The sequence below is a fragment of the Amphiura filiformis genome, unplaced genomic scaffold (assembly GCF_039555335.1).
Source record: "Amphiura filiformis unplaced genomic scaffold, Afil_fr2py scaffold_597, whole genome shotgun sequence".
Lineage (NCBI taxonomy): Eukaryota > Metazoa > Echinodermata > Ophiuroidea > Amphilepidida > Amphiuridae > Amphiura > Amphiura filiformis.
The window spans coordinates 1,052,049-1,067,747 of record NW_027306061.1 but is presented as its reverse complement, the minus strand read 5'-3'; the positions used below and the strand labels follow the sequence as shown (position 1 = coordinate 1,067,747).

General features: G+C 39.0%; 2 protein-coding genes across 2 annotated transcripts in view; one reads left to right on the top strand and one right to left on the bottom strand.

The window, feature by feature from the left end:
- The window catches only part of LOC140145747 (centriolin-like), a 112,123-nt gene extending 110,790 nt beyond the window's left edge, over nt 1–1,333 (bottom strand). Inside the window, exon 1 of the mRNA XM_072167424.1 lies at nt 1,248–1,333. The gene's annotated coding sequence lies outside the window, so the exon portion shown is untranslated. The remainder of the gene's footprint in view (nt 1–1,247) is intronic.
- A 1,527-nt stretch (nt 1,334–2,860) lies between these two features.
- LOC140145741 (haloacid dehalogenase-like hydrolase domain-containing protein 3) lies at nt 2,861–9,859 on the top strand. Its single transcript, XM_072167421.1, has 2 exons — nt 2,861–3,031; nt 8,683–9,859. Exon 2 carries the CDS (start codon nt 8,732–8,734, stop codon nt 9,458–9,460), a length of 729 nt encoding a protein of 242 aa, XP_072023522.1. The 5' UTR covers nt 2,861–3,031; nt 8,683–8,731; the 3' UTR covers nt 9,461–9,859.
- Nucleotides 9,860–15,699: the final 5,840 nt, after the last annotated feature.

The following is a 15,699-nucleotide window of genomic DNA, read 5'->3' as shown; positions in this document are numbered from 1 at the left end:
CTCATTATGATAGCAGCTTTTTTTAATGGAACTGCTATCCAAATCCCTCTAAAATTCCACGTGCGAGTGACTTATCACCATAAAAATCATATATTCATGATATTTGGGTTAAGTGAAGTATAGAATTAGAAAACATATTTATGTACGTTTCCTTCTTCGGCCAGTTGTTTTAAATTTCTATGTAAATATGCATTCAGGTGGTGTATGACGTGCAGTCCCTAAATTCAGTAAATTTTCATCGTCAACCGTGTAATTGAATGGGATTATTTTGAATTTTTAAAACGCTTGAAATATCACAAACAAATAGGCCTATGTTGATAAATAATATACAAGCTAAAACCGTTGGGGTTCGATATATATGGAAAATGCCATACGGCAGGGCGGTTTCACGAGTTGCCGGCTGCCGGCTCGATCATGTCATCCGCCGCCTGTATGCATTGACATTGTCGGCGAATTTGGCCAGGCCGTTGCAACTCATATGCTAGCGCAATACAAAAAGGTGGCGACAGCGTCGGCTTTCCCTGTGTATTACCCTGCACTAACATGGCGTCCAATGGCGTCTCCCGGGCGGGGCCATTTTGGAAAAGTAAAGAAAATGCTGCTGCCACCACGATAGTACTAAAATCTACGTAAAAAAAATATGCGTAGTGCTGTGGAGACTTAGTTTTACATGACGTCACGAATATGCTAATTAAAAAGAAAAAATGTTGCTGCCATCTACGCCCGGCGTAGTCTACGACCACATGTTGCAAGCGTGACGATCGCCTGGCCTCACGTCGACAAACGGAGTTTCAAGTCCATCGCACTACGTGCTCTATATACTTAGTCCATGATTTGGCTGACTAGCAAATGTGTTAACTAAGGTTTGCCTGGGTTACCTAGATCATATGAAGTAAGCTGAATGCGATCTGTACTTTTGTAACATTCCGATCGCTTTTGATCACCTATTATTATTCGGCGAATTTGCTTGAAAACATGTGAGTTCATGTTGTGTAAACATAATTAGCATAGACACAAATGAAATTACGATGCAATACAATGCAATTTGAATGCGCAGCAGATCTATAGAAATAACGTTGCCCGGTTTTATGCAGTAGACCCTGTCTGGCTGCAGTGCAGTGCAGGCAGACAGGAAGCTTAAATTAATTTTCATTAAATAAATTTATTATTCCACAGCACAATTTCCTAAACGTATGCATTAGATACACGACGCAAAGTTAAACATATGCAAAAATAAGCCTTATTACCTCATTTATTTGCAATTTAGTCAAAACTTCTGCAATTATCACATTTGTCGGTAACTTTCAAATTCTGAAGTGGCCGCCATTGCAACTCATTATTGTTTTGGAAAAGTAGCACTATTCTAGACTACAAAGTGCCTCATGAATAATAATGACCATACGTCATCATTTTCTGCCTCTGGTGGTTCAAACTACACACAAACACTTGTTGGGGGGGGGGGGGCTGATGCAAAATGGGTGAGCCTTAAAAGTTTTGACTCCTAAGGGGGCCTGGAAAAAATTGACCACAAATTTTCCTGGGAAAATTGAGTTTATATGCTTTTCTATGGGGGTTGATGGTTGACCCAAAAATTAGACATGACGATGCGTGAGATTTTACTCATTTTCCAGCTTTTTGTGTGAGATTTACTACCTAGGCGTGAGATTATACTACATTGGCGTGAGACCGTGAGAAAGTGACCCAATGCGTGAGACTCACGGCCAATGTGTGAGAGTTGACACTTGACAGCCCTGAAAGAAGTGATATTCGATGAAAATACCTTTTTTTACAATTTTGCAAAACACATGGTTTGAAAAAACATCCCTTTTTTGTGTTTCGCGAATGTTTCTTGGGGTCACTCCCATTGTGGCCTGTACACCACCCGCGATAATCAACTTTTGAAAAGTACCCCAAATAAGGATTTAACCCTTGGCTAAAATCCGTTGCCTAAAAACAGATTTTTTTGAACGAAATGTTAAGTAGTGTTCACCGTCAGATATGTACCCTTTAATTTCAAAACAAATGGGTATTTTCTATTTCATTCAATAGTCCCACCCTCATCAGACATGACATCCCAAATGAACATCGCATAATTATGCGGACAGTTTGATTGTAACTTAGTGGCAAATTTCAAAATAACCTGCCAAAAAATGCCCCCCCTCCGCTCTCTTGGCGTGCCAAAAATTGCTTGGGCCTTATACCCCATCTCATATCGCCAAATTTTTGGGAGCAATCAGTGCAAGCCTTGAATGTGCAGCACAGTGGGCAGGAAATTTTGCATGATTTCTGTACCCAAGCCTTTCATTTTATGGTAGGCCTACCCCATTTGCCAACCCTTCGACCGCCGATGACCGCCCGACCCGTGCCAAATACCAAATTATTGCTAACCCTCCCCCCATTTTTTTTGCCCACCAAATTTGCCCCCTCCCCCCATCTTTTTGCAGTGCATGGGGACAGATAAATATTTCACATCCCCTTAGTACCCCTTGGTACTTGGATTATTTTTCGACGGGGATGTGAGTTTTTACAGGTTTTTTGTTATTTTATTAATTAACTTGTTTTTCAGCGATGACATCATAAATGAATATTCATAAATAGATCAATAGGGTGGAATAGTACTACGATTTAAGAATGATGGGAAGATGTGTTTTTGGCATGTAAAAATAATCCCCAATCATAAAAGATATACAGAAAACATATAAAGGTCCACATTTGTCTGGATATAGATAGTGTAACAACATCAGTAATAATTGAATTTTTATCTCTTTATGGGTCATAGAAAGATTTATTTCATCAAAATAACATAACACAGGGGTATTAGTGTTACTAGAATGTTTTCTGAAACAGCTGATCGCAGCAGCTGACACGACTTGCCTGCCCTGGATCAGTGCATCAGTGACACCAAAACACTGTCAGATCGGTGCAGTGTCGTTGTGATTACACTGTTGTTGGAAGTTTCTTGTGCAAATAGACGGTTTCCGGCTCTTCACCACTGCCAGGGAACCTGAAAAGAGAGCCTCAAGATAGTTGAGTTGAGTTAAACACCATGACCATATTATTTATTAAGTTGGTGGTAAGCTTAAATTTTATCGTATAAACGCCCGGTACCCCAGGTCAACATAAAAAGTGGTAACCATGTGTGTTCTTCCTTTTTCAAAACCCCCCTTTTCACTGATTTTTCATTGATTTTACCCCCTTTTTTGCCAAATCACTGACAAAATCAGGGTAAAAATACCCCCCTTTTTCAAGGTTTTCAATGAGAAGATTTCCAGACACCCCTTTTCAATGACTCCAAATATTTTAATATATTAAGTACAAAATGTGCAAGTATGAACATTACTTTGTGTGCTGTTGTACTCCCAGATGATCCTGTGTTATTAACTGGGGTAATTACAATGCCTATATACTGATTTTAATTGAAAATGAACCAAAGAGGAACAATCCCTCGAAGTTTTGTGTACAGAGGTTCCTTTAAAGTATTACATACGTGTGCAACACCCACTAGACAACTATATCGGGAAACCGCCGTGCCAATAGTAAAAAAGCTGCCTTCTGACGCTCTCGCTGTGACGATTGAGGGCGGAATCAATGAAATGCCAGAGGATGGAGGCTGAAGACTCGGGCTGAAGACATCGATCGAACGAACCTGTGAAATACCCCTTTTTAAAAAATTTCGCGGAGACAATGCTCAGAATACCCCCTTTTTTCGCGATTTCGCGGTCCGCGATTTCAGTCAACAAAATACCCTTTTTCCGCGAAATTTAGAACACACATGGTTACCACTTTTTATGTTGACCTGGGGTACCGGGTATAAACGTTGGTTAAGTCGGTTAGCGATGTCTTACAAGTTACAACCACCGGAGGCGGAATTTTAGGGTTAGGGTAAGGGATAGGGTTAAGGTTCCGCCGCTGGTGGTTGGAACACATCGCTTACCTTTAAAGTTTCTTGCTAAAGTAAATTTTTTTAATACTTCTGTCATTCACTCAGTCGGACAGCCGGGAACATTGCCCCCTTCGTCCCCTTTGCACAAATGCGCGCATAGCAACCAGCTCGAGAAAGGGGAACTACACATGTGCACACTGGTTTTACAAGGCTATTTCCCCTTTGTGATGTCAGCCCGACCAAGAGAATGGTCTGGGTACTTGATGGTAACGATTGACATACATATGTTAGGTATGCCAGGTGAATTCAAATTTGCCATCAAACTGTATCATTTTATATATCAAATTAAAGCCCTTGAGTAAAGAAAGCCAACATTGAAAACCTTTTTGTCATAGCACTTTCCGTAGCAAAGTTACATCTTGTCAAAGATTGACTTTCATCAAAAAGATTCTGCTAGCAAAATTCCCCAAAACAGCATTACGGGGTGTTTCTAGATCTAGTCTCATGACGATAGCACCTTTTTTAATGGAACTGCTATCAAAATCTCTCTGAAATTCCATGTGCGAGTCTCTCATCACCAAAAAAAATCATATATTTGGGTCAAGTGAAGTATAGACAACATATTTATGAAGGTTTCCTTCTTAAAAAGCTTCTTTTTAATTTCAATGTAAATTTGTATTGCCGGTTTAGGCCATTTTGACTGACTAACAAATGTGTTAACCGAGGTTTCCCTGTGATACCTACATATGTAGAAGAGGTAAGGTCCCCGGCCTTCCATCTATGCGCCGATGACGGTCATCTTGCACTCTGTCACAAGACCGTTGGTCCCTGGCTTTGATCAATACCTTAAACAGTAGGCCTATAAGCTTGTAGGCTACATACACCCAGCTGGGGACCCCGGATGTGTGAAAGTTGAAATGCGTCCGTAAAGGAGAAGTGAGAAACATCCACCGTTAGGCATTGTGTCCTTCATCATCATTCATATGGGTGTCTATTGCGGTATGGTGGGAACGTAATGTGTACATTTTAGTGTACTACCAATATGTTCGATAAATTAATACATCGGCCCGATTTTGACCTTACCAGTATATAAGTCTAGCTTCAAATTTGCTCAAGGAAAGCTTTACATTCAAAACTAGAATCCAGTATGCTATCGTTTTTCAGTAGATCAGCATCAAATGACATTTTTTGTCATGCATGTTAAATATCTGATTCCTAAGTAATTCAAATTTTCAGAGCAAAAGTTCAGGGACTGCCTTTTGAGAGGAGTCAGAGCAATGCCTCCTCTATCACAGCTCTTTTTAAGTTGCATTTGCAAGAGCAATTTATAGGTCCTCTAGATGACTAATTAAAATCTTTATGCTTTAAAGGCCACTCCAGTGCAAACAGCTCTTCTAAACCTCTTCTTGAAGAGGCCAGAAGAGCATTCTACAGCCCTTTTCTAGTTTTCAAAAGGCAGTCCCTGAAGTAGACTTCTCCGTAGTCCACGTGTACATTGTGCATATACATTTGTACTCTGATCGTTTGTTTGTTGGCTTCCCAAGTGGACTACTTACTTTGAATTGCGGTTAAGATTCTTAACACGGGACTCTATGGAGAGTTAGGCCAATTTCTGGCCTAACTAAATTGTAAAAGGCCCTTCGCACTTGATTATTAGTTTCCTGTTTACCGCCTGCGTCCAAAATTGAAAATCTCAAAATAATTAATTATTTTGTTTTTATTTCCAATTTTCTCCTTTAAAATAACTTTCAACTACTTCTACTTGCCATTTTCTGACTTTAATAATATCAACAGTAATGATGAATGAACAAAGAGTACAACTCCACCTTCACTTATTTATAAAATCAAATATTGTAGTGAAATAATTAAATGCCCACTCTAGTCAAAACGAGTCGATAGTTGCTTGTAATAGTTCAAACCAAATAAAGAAAATAAAAGATAATTAATAATTAATAATTAAAAGTCACCTCGTCCCTTTTTCAAAATCTTAAACAGGAAACTAATAATCAAGTGCGAAGGGCCAAAACTGTTTAATATGTACATTGTACAACAACATCCAAAATTTAGGGTTAAAAAGACAAAACAACCGACGTTTCGGGAGCATAAAAACATCCCTTTTACAAGGTTAAAACAAGTAGCACTAGTGACTAGCACTGAAAGAGATTAAATGAGAAAGACAGCAAAAGAAAGTGACAAGCATAGAATGAAAAGAAATTAGAATGATAATAAAAACATACAAGGGAAAAATCGATTAAGTGAGAAAAACAGGCATGTGCAAGTATAGCAGGCCAACCAGGTCAAAAAGGGAAAAAGCAAATCTATGGTCAGCCATTCTAGTCAAAAGATAAACAAACAGCAATATATCAAAGGGAAGGGAAAAATTTTTGAAAAGCCAAAGGCCTAACAAAAAATAAAGGACCACTTTTAGTACCATCCGATACCCGAAACTGTACAGCCCGCCTAGGTGGGACATCCAGGACGTACCAACGTCTCCACGCGTCGGCTATGCCTCGCAGACCATACAGCGGGGTACCAGAGACACCAAGGTGGTCCGATTTTGCAACAAACAATAGATTAAAGAAAAACAATGAGGGAGGACCAGAATAACTGACCAAAGAAAGTTAGTTTAACGATGACTTTTAACATTCATACCCAGAGGAGCAGAAGTCTGTAAAATGTTGATCCATTTAGACTCAAGAGCCAGTCTGTGGAAATAGTTAGTGCTACTGGGTCTATCAATGGCCATGATCTGTATGTCATCACAAGTGTGGTTTGGCCTGTTGAAATGCCTGGCCACCGGTTTGTCTCTGTTATTTTTTGTGTCCCCACAATGCTCCAGTAGTCTAGTTTTCAAGGCACGTTTGGTCTTGCCAACATATTGTTGTCCGCACTTCTTGTTTTTATGCTCCCGAAACGTCGGTTGTTTTGTCTTTTTAACCCTAAATTTTGGATGTTGTTGTACATATTAAACAGTTTTTAAAATTTCCGTTATGTACACTACTTGAATCTTTTTAAGATCCATTCAAAGTTTCCCTGCTGGTCAGTTGGTACTGTTTTAGTTTGCTTTTTGCTCTAACTAAATTGGCCATGATGTAATGCACCTTTAAGTGGATCTGGTTTGTGATTGGTCGCCCAGATCTTGTTGCGGTTTAAATCCTCCGGGCATGTGATGTTACCAATTGATAACTACATGGTAGGCCTACACAACTATGCGGCCCTTTGTGTACTAGAAGCATGAGCACGTCTTGTATGTACTAGGCTTTCTGTTTGTGGAAATTGGATTGATAAACAAGTATGATTGACAGTGTTTGTTAGGGATGAAGCCCCCGGTCAAAGTCCTGTTAAAAATTCAATGTACATAGTCAATTTTTACCTCAGGCTTTTGCGATTATTAAACTGGTAGATTCTAAAATTAGAACTGATCAGTATTGAAGTGCCATTATAATATGTAGCATTCAGTAAGCCTACTTATACTTTACTGTTTATATAATTATATAAACTTTTTCATAACCATTTACTAGTATTTTGATGTAATAAAATAATAGGCCTACCAGTAAATATCGAGTTCAACTGAATGCGTTCATAATGATTATAACATATTTTTAGCTATCAAAAATCGACTATGGCATAGTCTATCCCTGAAGTTGCCTATTTTGAACATTACGTCATTGATGGAATCAATGTGTTTACTTCAGGGGTTTACTTACACAATGATGGTGTCATGCTTTATCGATTTCTACTAGATTGCAATAGCTCCAGACCAGTATAGTCCTTCTCAACTAGTTTATTTGAAGTGCCAACTGGGAAATTTTAGTGATCATGAAGTGCCAACATGTTAAGGGAGGATTTTGTGAGGGAGTGTGTGCGAGACCGACCGCACAGCGGGTGTGGTCCAGGGGCCTGCCGTATGGCCCTAGAAGGGTGAAAGCCCCGGCCGTGGGGGTCCAGGGGGGCAGCGCCCCCGGAAGCTGTGAGATTTTAGGGCTTTCTAAGGGCTCAGATGTGGTATTTTCACCCCTTTTTGTTTAAAATTTATGTGAAAACAAATTGTAAATGTATCGTGCGACACTTCGACTAACTCCAAGCGCCACAAGTGGCGCACGCAGCCAGTTGAGAAGGCCTGCTCTAGACTCTAGCTTCGAATGTAAGATATCGGTGGGGTGAGCAAATTTGACGCTAGACTTCTCGAGCAAGCCAGAAGGCTTAAATGGAAACATGTCTACAAGAACATGTGGTGGGTTATGAAGTTATAATTTAAGTCCTGTATCATATTTGTCAAGAGTTTAAAGATTTTAATGTTATACTGGTCCACATTTTGTGACACTTGCTACGACTTCAGACTCAAAAATTAATTACAGTACCGTATTCATTTTACCCCTCCTACCTGTAGGGGCAAACTGTTTGGATTTTTACATGCAGCTAGCCACACGTTCACTGACCATCATGACCAGCTGTACAAAAATAATGTATACAAGGTCAGTGCATGTGTGGCTAGCAAAAAGTTTTAAGGCATATTCCAAGTGTTTTACAGCTTAAAGCTTCAGTCCATTGCTGATTGCATCGGACTATGCGCTGTACTATATGGAGCTGTCCGAAGTTCCATATCATGAAATTATACAGGACTGCTGCAAAATGAGTCTACACTGCCACAAGTTCATTTGAAGTGGCTTTTTAACCAGAATTGATTTTGCTTGAAACTTTGAAAGTAATTTATCACATTTTTTCCACAAGCAAATGTGAATTTTTCACACGAGTAGGGTTCACCCTTCACGCTAATGGAATTCATTTATATCTTTCAGATTATCGGACAGAAGTTTTGTTATTCATGAGGAACCATTTTTAGCAAACATGTTGCGACTCAAAGTCCTAACCTTTGATGTGAATAACACATTGATAAAAGTGAGGAACTCAGTTGGTCAACAGTATGCCCAAGTTGCCAGTCACTTTGCTGTTAAGGTAAATGCTGATGAACTTGGCAAAGCATATCGTGCACTTTACAAGGAACAAAACAAGAAACGCCCAAACTTCGGTGCGGAAAGTGGTATTACTTCCGAACAGTGGTGGGGTGAAATTGTGCACAAATCTTTCCAACAAGTCGGATATACAGAAGAAAACACGCTTGCAAAAATTTCTGCAAAACTCTACGAAGATTACAAGCATGCATCATCATGGCATGTCTTTCCAGAGGTGAAAGAGATGTTGAAATTTCTTAACAAAAATGGGGTTTGCTTAGGGGTGATATCAAACATGGACGAGCGGTTGATACCGATTCTTCAAGAGACTGATCTTGCACAACACTTTGCCTTCATTTTACCATCAATACAAGCTAAGTGTCACAAACCAGATCCAAAGATCTTCCAGCAGGTGCTGGACAGGCTTCGGATACCAGCAGCAGATTGCGCTCATATTGGGGATAATATAGAGAAAGATTACTACGGAGCTAAAGGAGTTGGTATGAATGCATTTGTCATAGATAGAGATAAGACTGCCAGACAACAGCATAATGATATTCCAAAGGAACAATTTCTACAAGATTTAACAGAACTTGAAACCAAAATTTTCCAGGAAATAAAATAACCTTTTTTTTTACAGGGTAAAGAAGAATCACGCATCGCACACTAGCACAATTAAACATCAAATTACTATAGAAATATAACATGCATCTTTAGGCAGATAAACCAGAGAAAAAAATCTGGAAATACCTGCCTGTGCGGGGACTTGAATCTCAGACCTCCCACTTGTGGGGCAAGTGCTCTCTCTGCCTATACATGTTATTTCCATGTTTAATAATTGTGCTAGTGTGTGATGCATGATTCTTCTTTCCCCTGTATATTGATATAATAAGAATAATGATTAAGCATCATTAATAACTGACCACATCAAACAACTGCGGGAAATTGCAATGATGTAATGGGTTATTTATAGGGATGGTTTTAATATAGTAATCTAGTACTAGTACTAGTATTCAGCGCTATTCATGACGGGCTATTCCCACTTGGTCCAATCCCATTTGGTCCAATCCCGCTTAGTCCAATCCCATTTGGTCCAAATCCCACTTTGTCCAGACCCAGTTAGTCCAATCTCACTTAGTCCATGTCCCACTTGGGCCATGTCCCACTTAGTCCATGTCCCACTTAGCCATGTCCCACTTAGGTCATTCCCACTAGGGCCATGTCCCACTTAGGCCATGTCCCACTTAGGCCATGTCCCACTAGGTCCATGTCCCACTAGGGCCATGTCCCACTTAGGCCATGTCCCACTAGGTCCATGTCCCACTAGGTCCATGTCCCACTAGGGCCATGTCCCACTTAGGCCATGTCCCACTAGGGCCATGTCCCACTTGGGCCATGTCCCACTAGGGCCATGTCCCACTAGGTCCATGTCCCACTTGGGCCATGTCCCACTAGGGCCATGTCCCACTTGATCCATATCCCACTAGGGCCATGTCCCACTATGGTTATAATATTTGTTTTTGGTCATTTTCAGTACTTGTTTTAGTTTTCATAGTAGGGCCTATAGTTGTAAGGGGGGGGGGAGCTGATGCAAAAAGTGGGTCCTAAATATTTTAATCCGTCTGTAGAGGCTCATTAAAAAATCACCCAAATATTTTCTCGCAGAACATGAGTTTACACTATATTTTCTATGGGGTTGACATACATTTTTCATGGCCAAAAGGGGGCCCTGAAAATAATTTTAGGTCCCCTAACAAGTGTTTGTGAACGGAAAGATAGTCAATGTCTGTCTAAGTTCTTCTGTTCTTTGGTATAGGATCACACAGTCGTCTAAGGATATCCAGTAATTGAGAATATAATGTAAGATTGGATAAAGTTGCACTGAGAGTGGGTCCCATGCATGACCATGCCATTTTTTTTTTAAAAGGTGTTGTTGTCAAGAACGAGACTTAAAAGATTTCTAAATTGTTCAGTTGGTGGTTTGTTAAAACATGTTATTAACCTGGAGTTTTCAAATGCTTTGCATGCTATACCTATTGCTTCAGATTAATAATGTTTCAGTATATATAGCTGTGCCAACTATTATTTCTAGTGAGATATTAGAGTGGGACTGGTTTGTTAGCCTCTAGTTTGTTTATGATGTCAGAAGCATCGTTCACATAATTATATAGATTGTTTTGAGGTTATAAGTTTTAAGAAATAGTCATAACATGTGGATATTTTGGATGTAGGTCCATTATGACTAATAATTAGTAGGCTTATATAATAGGATGTGCATGGAAGAGTAAGTTATCTGGAGGTGGTTTATGGACTTCTGGTAAAAGGCATGTGTAGTTTGTTATATATGGGTCAAGAAAGGCCCATCTTCCTTGATATATTTGGAGTTGTACATATCTACTGAGTGTGTTATGTACATGTTGAGCTTTATCATGCATTTGTTGGGGGTTTCAATGACTAGATCGTGGATGTTATAGAGTTTATTGTAAAGAGCATTTCTTTCTTTTGTTGCAAGATTTGGTTGTGGTCATGTGAATCTTAGATGACAAATTTCATTTTTGGTTTTCAGAGTCTAATGGTACCCATTTTGATTTGAGTCTGAAAGGAGCAATTTTGGTTTTGTTTTTAGGCAACGAAAAAAGAAAACCCAGTTCTACGGGCCCGACCGACCCAGAGTTTGAAAAAAGTTGGGAAAAAAATTTTACCTGTACAAATGAATGCCGACCCAAATTTCGGAAATTTCAGGAACAAAAGTTTTTATTTGTATTTTCTCAAATTGCAAATTATTTACAAATTTTGGTGATTTTTTAGGTCATTTAAAAAAAAAGAAGAAAAAAAAGGCCGACCGACGTAGAACAGGGTATCTTTTTTTCGTCAACTTATCGTGCATGATAGAAGATACTCTCATTTTTCTTGCAAAATTGGTGTGTGACGATGTGCGTTCACACAATTTGCAAACCTTAAATGGTCTATATAATATAATGCGAACTATGCAAATTACATAGGTCTATGATAAAATGCCACTTTCGTATGATTATGCACATAATTATTATACAAGCCAAAGATCATCATTTATGGGTCATTTCTGTTCATAGTCTCCGGCATTATGTTGGCAAACAATCCCTTCTTCTCCTTCAGTCTCCATCTCCTTCCTTTGTCCTACTGATTCCTTCTCTTTTCCTTCCTCTGTCTATTCTTCACCCTTTTCATCCACCTTATTCTGCTCCTTCTACATCATCTCATTTTTTTCCTTTCTGTTCTTCTAAACCTTTTCATCTTTTTATGTACATCTAGGCCTATGTACGGGTCCAAATGGGATATAGCCTAAGTGGGACATGGCCTAAGTGGGACATGGCCTAAGTGGGACATGGCCCTAGTGGGACATGGCCTAAGTGGGACATGGACCTAGTGGGACATGGCCCTAGTGGGACATGGACCTAGTGGGACATGGCCCTAGTGGGACATGGACCTAGTGGGACATGGCCCTAGTGGGACATGGACCTAGTGGGACATGGACTAAGTGGGACATGGCCCTAGTGGGACATGGACCAAGTGGGACATGGCCCTAGTGGGACATGGACCAAGTGGGACATGGCCCTAGTGGGACATGGACCAAGTGGGACATGGCCCTAGTGGGATTGGCCAAAGTGGGATTGGACCAAATGGGATTGGACCAAGTGGGAACTGGACCAAGTGGGAATGGACCAAGTGGGATTGGACCAAATGGGATTGGACGAAGTGGGATTGGACCAAATGGGATTGGACCAAGTGGGAATAATCCTTCATGACAATGCGTAGTACCAAGTGCCTCAATATAACAAAGTCCATCCATGTCAAAGATATTATACCCAAAGTTTAGCGACTCAAAATTGCATATACTTAACACTATGGCAAGTCCGCCATCTTGGTCACTCATGAATGCATAATTTACCTCAGGTATTCATCTGCAAGGGCCCAAAATCAAGTTTTCAAAATAATTTGAGCATTTCAAAGGTTTGGGCATATAGTGCTTGGCTTTGAATCAATGTTTGCCAGGCGCATAGTGATATAGTCTGGAGGTATGTACATTACATTTCATGAACGACACAAGCAGAGTCGGTACTCTTTGATTCTACTTCGTTGATCCATGTCAAATTTGTTGTGATTTCAGGGATGAACCTTAACATATGTAATTTAAATGATCCAGCAAATAAAACAAAAACACTTTAAATTATAACTGTTTAAAAAAATGTTTAAAATGTTGTACAACAACCACAACAGTTTCATCAATGCCAACCAGGATTTGCACCAAGGAATGGACGACAAGGCCCACCACCAGCACAACAAACATACTACTAGAGCTAGAACTTTGCACCATGCAAAGGATGCGGGGGTAAATGCAAGACACAGCAACAATGTGTAGCATTTGATAAGGTGTGCTTTAAGTGTAATCTGCTTAGGAGATCTGCTAATTAACCCCAGACGGAGACAATGACACACAAGGCAACAGCAATTTTTGGTAATACTTATTGGCTATCAGGATAGACAATAATTTTATTTTCATAAACAAAGATTTCAGCCATTATATCATTACAAGCAAAGGGTTTGTACACAACCCTGGAATGAAATCAGAAAGGATGGGATTCCAAGATAAAAGTAAAAATACTCAACCCAATTTCTGTACGACAGTAAACCAACTGAGGAATCATGAATCCCAAATCAAGCAAGAAAAAAAAGGGAAAAATCAAAAGGATGGGATTTCAAGATAAAAGTAAAAATACTCAACCCAATTTCTGTTCGACAGTAAACCAACTGAGGAATCATGAATCCCAATCGCAAATTCAAAAGGGAACTCCAGAATAAGAGCAAAGCTGCTCAACCCAATTTCTATTCTACAGTAAGCATTACTGAGGAACGTGGAGCCCACAAATAACCCGACAAAGGATTTTTATAATGGCGAAACTTTCCACTCTATCAGTTTTCATTATATAATTAGTGCATACAGTATTAACTGATATTAATATGAAATATAGAGATACAGGTGCATATAAGTGGAAGATGCAAGATAAAAGAAAACAAACATCTCCTTGTATAATACATGTTTATAGCTTGTCCTCTAAGTATTATATGTAATTAAACACGACATGTTTAACTCTTGATCGATAAGTCTGTCTTCTGTGAGGACTCCTTTCTATGTTAGAATTTTTTGAAAACGGATGTTGTAATAATGCAATAAGCTGCAGTTAAATTTTATGCTGCTATTATATATAACAAGAATTTGTCTTTAAAAAAGACAAGTTCACGGATCAAGTGTATAGTACATGTACTTTGAGCTACTTTGGTCTAACATTCAATATTTATATCTAACCTACTCTGCACTTATTCGACAATAAATAAGTGATTTGAGGCTTAATAATGATACCTGCGTCTTGACTCTGAAAACAATATTTTTAAAAACCTCATTTTGCATTTAGTTTTTTAAGCCACCTCGGGAGCCACCTACAGGATGTCGTTTTGCATTTAGGATTTTATTGCATTGCAAAGTAGCAAAACTTTCTTTATATAATGGCCCAATTCGAGCCTGGAAAAGGCTATCCCCTCTTACAACCTATCGACAGGTCTGATTTCTATAATGAGGTGTCACCGGGTTTGCAAGAGATAATAATGCCAAATCTAAACACCATGAAATTTACCACATCACGACCAAGCTCACATTGGGCGCCCATTCCTTTTTAAAGGAATTCTACAAGTCACCTACTCAGTAGGAAACAAATTTGGAAAATTGTATCTTATCACAAGTAAACAAAATAATTACACAGCTTGCTCTTGCTAGCTTTTGTCAGGGTCAGGGATATGTATGAACACCAATATGAAGTCAATAAACATTAGCTAACATTCAATTAACTATGATAGATAATGGACTTTGTTTTGAGCAGTGTAGTAATTTTCTGAAGTAAATCGCTTGCTACACAGTTTTCTATACAGAATGATGTTTACTTTGTAATCAGGCCAGGCCAGGATCCTGCTAGTTTTGATTAACCAATCAGTTATGTGTATTGTAAGCATGTGATGGCTATAAGCCAATTGAAAACATGTTTCTAAAAAAGGCTAAAAAATTCCTACTCCTGGACAGACTCTTTTCTGGGTTAGGGCTAATTAGTAAGTTGTCAGTGTGGCAAGATTAGATATTAAGGCATACAAACTAGGGTATGAGATATTAGGAATTATTTCCTAGACTCTTATTCACAAGGCTGGTGTGCTACAATACCTATTCATGACACATGATATGTAAGGATAAACTGTGCATATGAGATGTGGGGAAAGTGGCATCATTTCACTGCCGTGAAAAAATTAGCATTATAATGAATTTTGACCGTGCATGTCGGGAGCTTATCATTTATTTCCTATTTTATATCAACCAAGATATTTGAGATTCAAAGATGAAAGCAAAATGCTCAACCCAATTTCTGTTCCACAGTAACACTACTGAGGAATCTGAATCCCAAAGCAATCCAGGGGAAATTTAATACAAATCCTCATGGAATTCCAAGATAAAAGTAAAAATACTCAACCCAATTTCTGTTCTACAGTGAATACCCGACTGAAGAATCCAAATACCATAAAAATTTTTCTTTACCCATATAATTATTTGTGCTCAAATAGCATGCCTAAAGCATGATATATATCATGCAACTATTTAATTTGTTTTCCTTAATTATGTAAGGAAAGCAGTACCTGCCTTTTTTAAAAACAACTTATGATTTGCTTGAAATAAAGTATATATGTGCTTGCATTAACATATTTGACAAACACATAGGCTCCCCTATAATTGGGAGAGGTGGGTGGGAATTAAAATGTTTTGTCTATCCATTCTGGAAACCAATAATG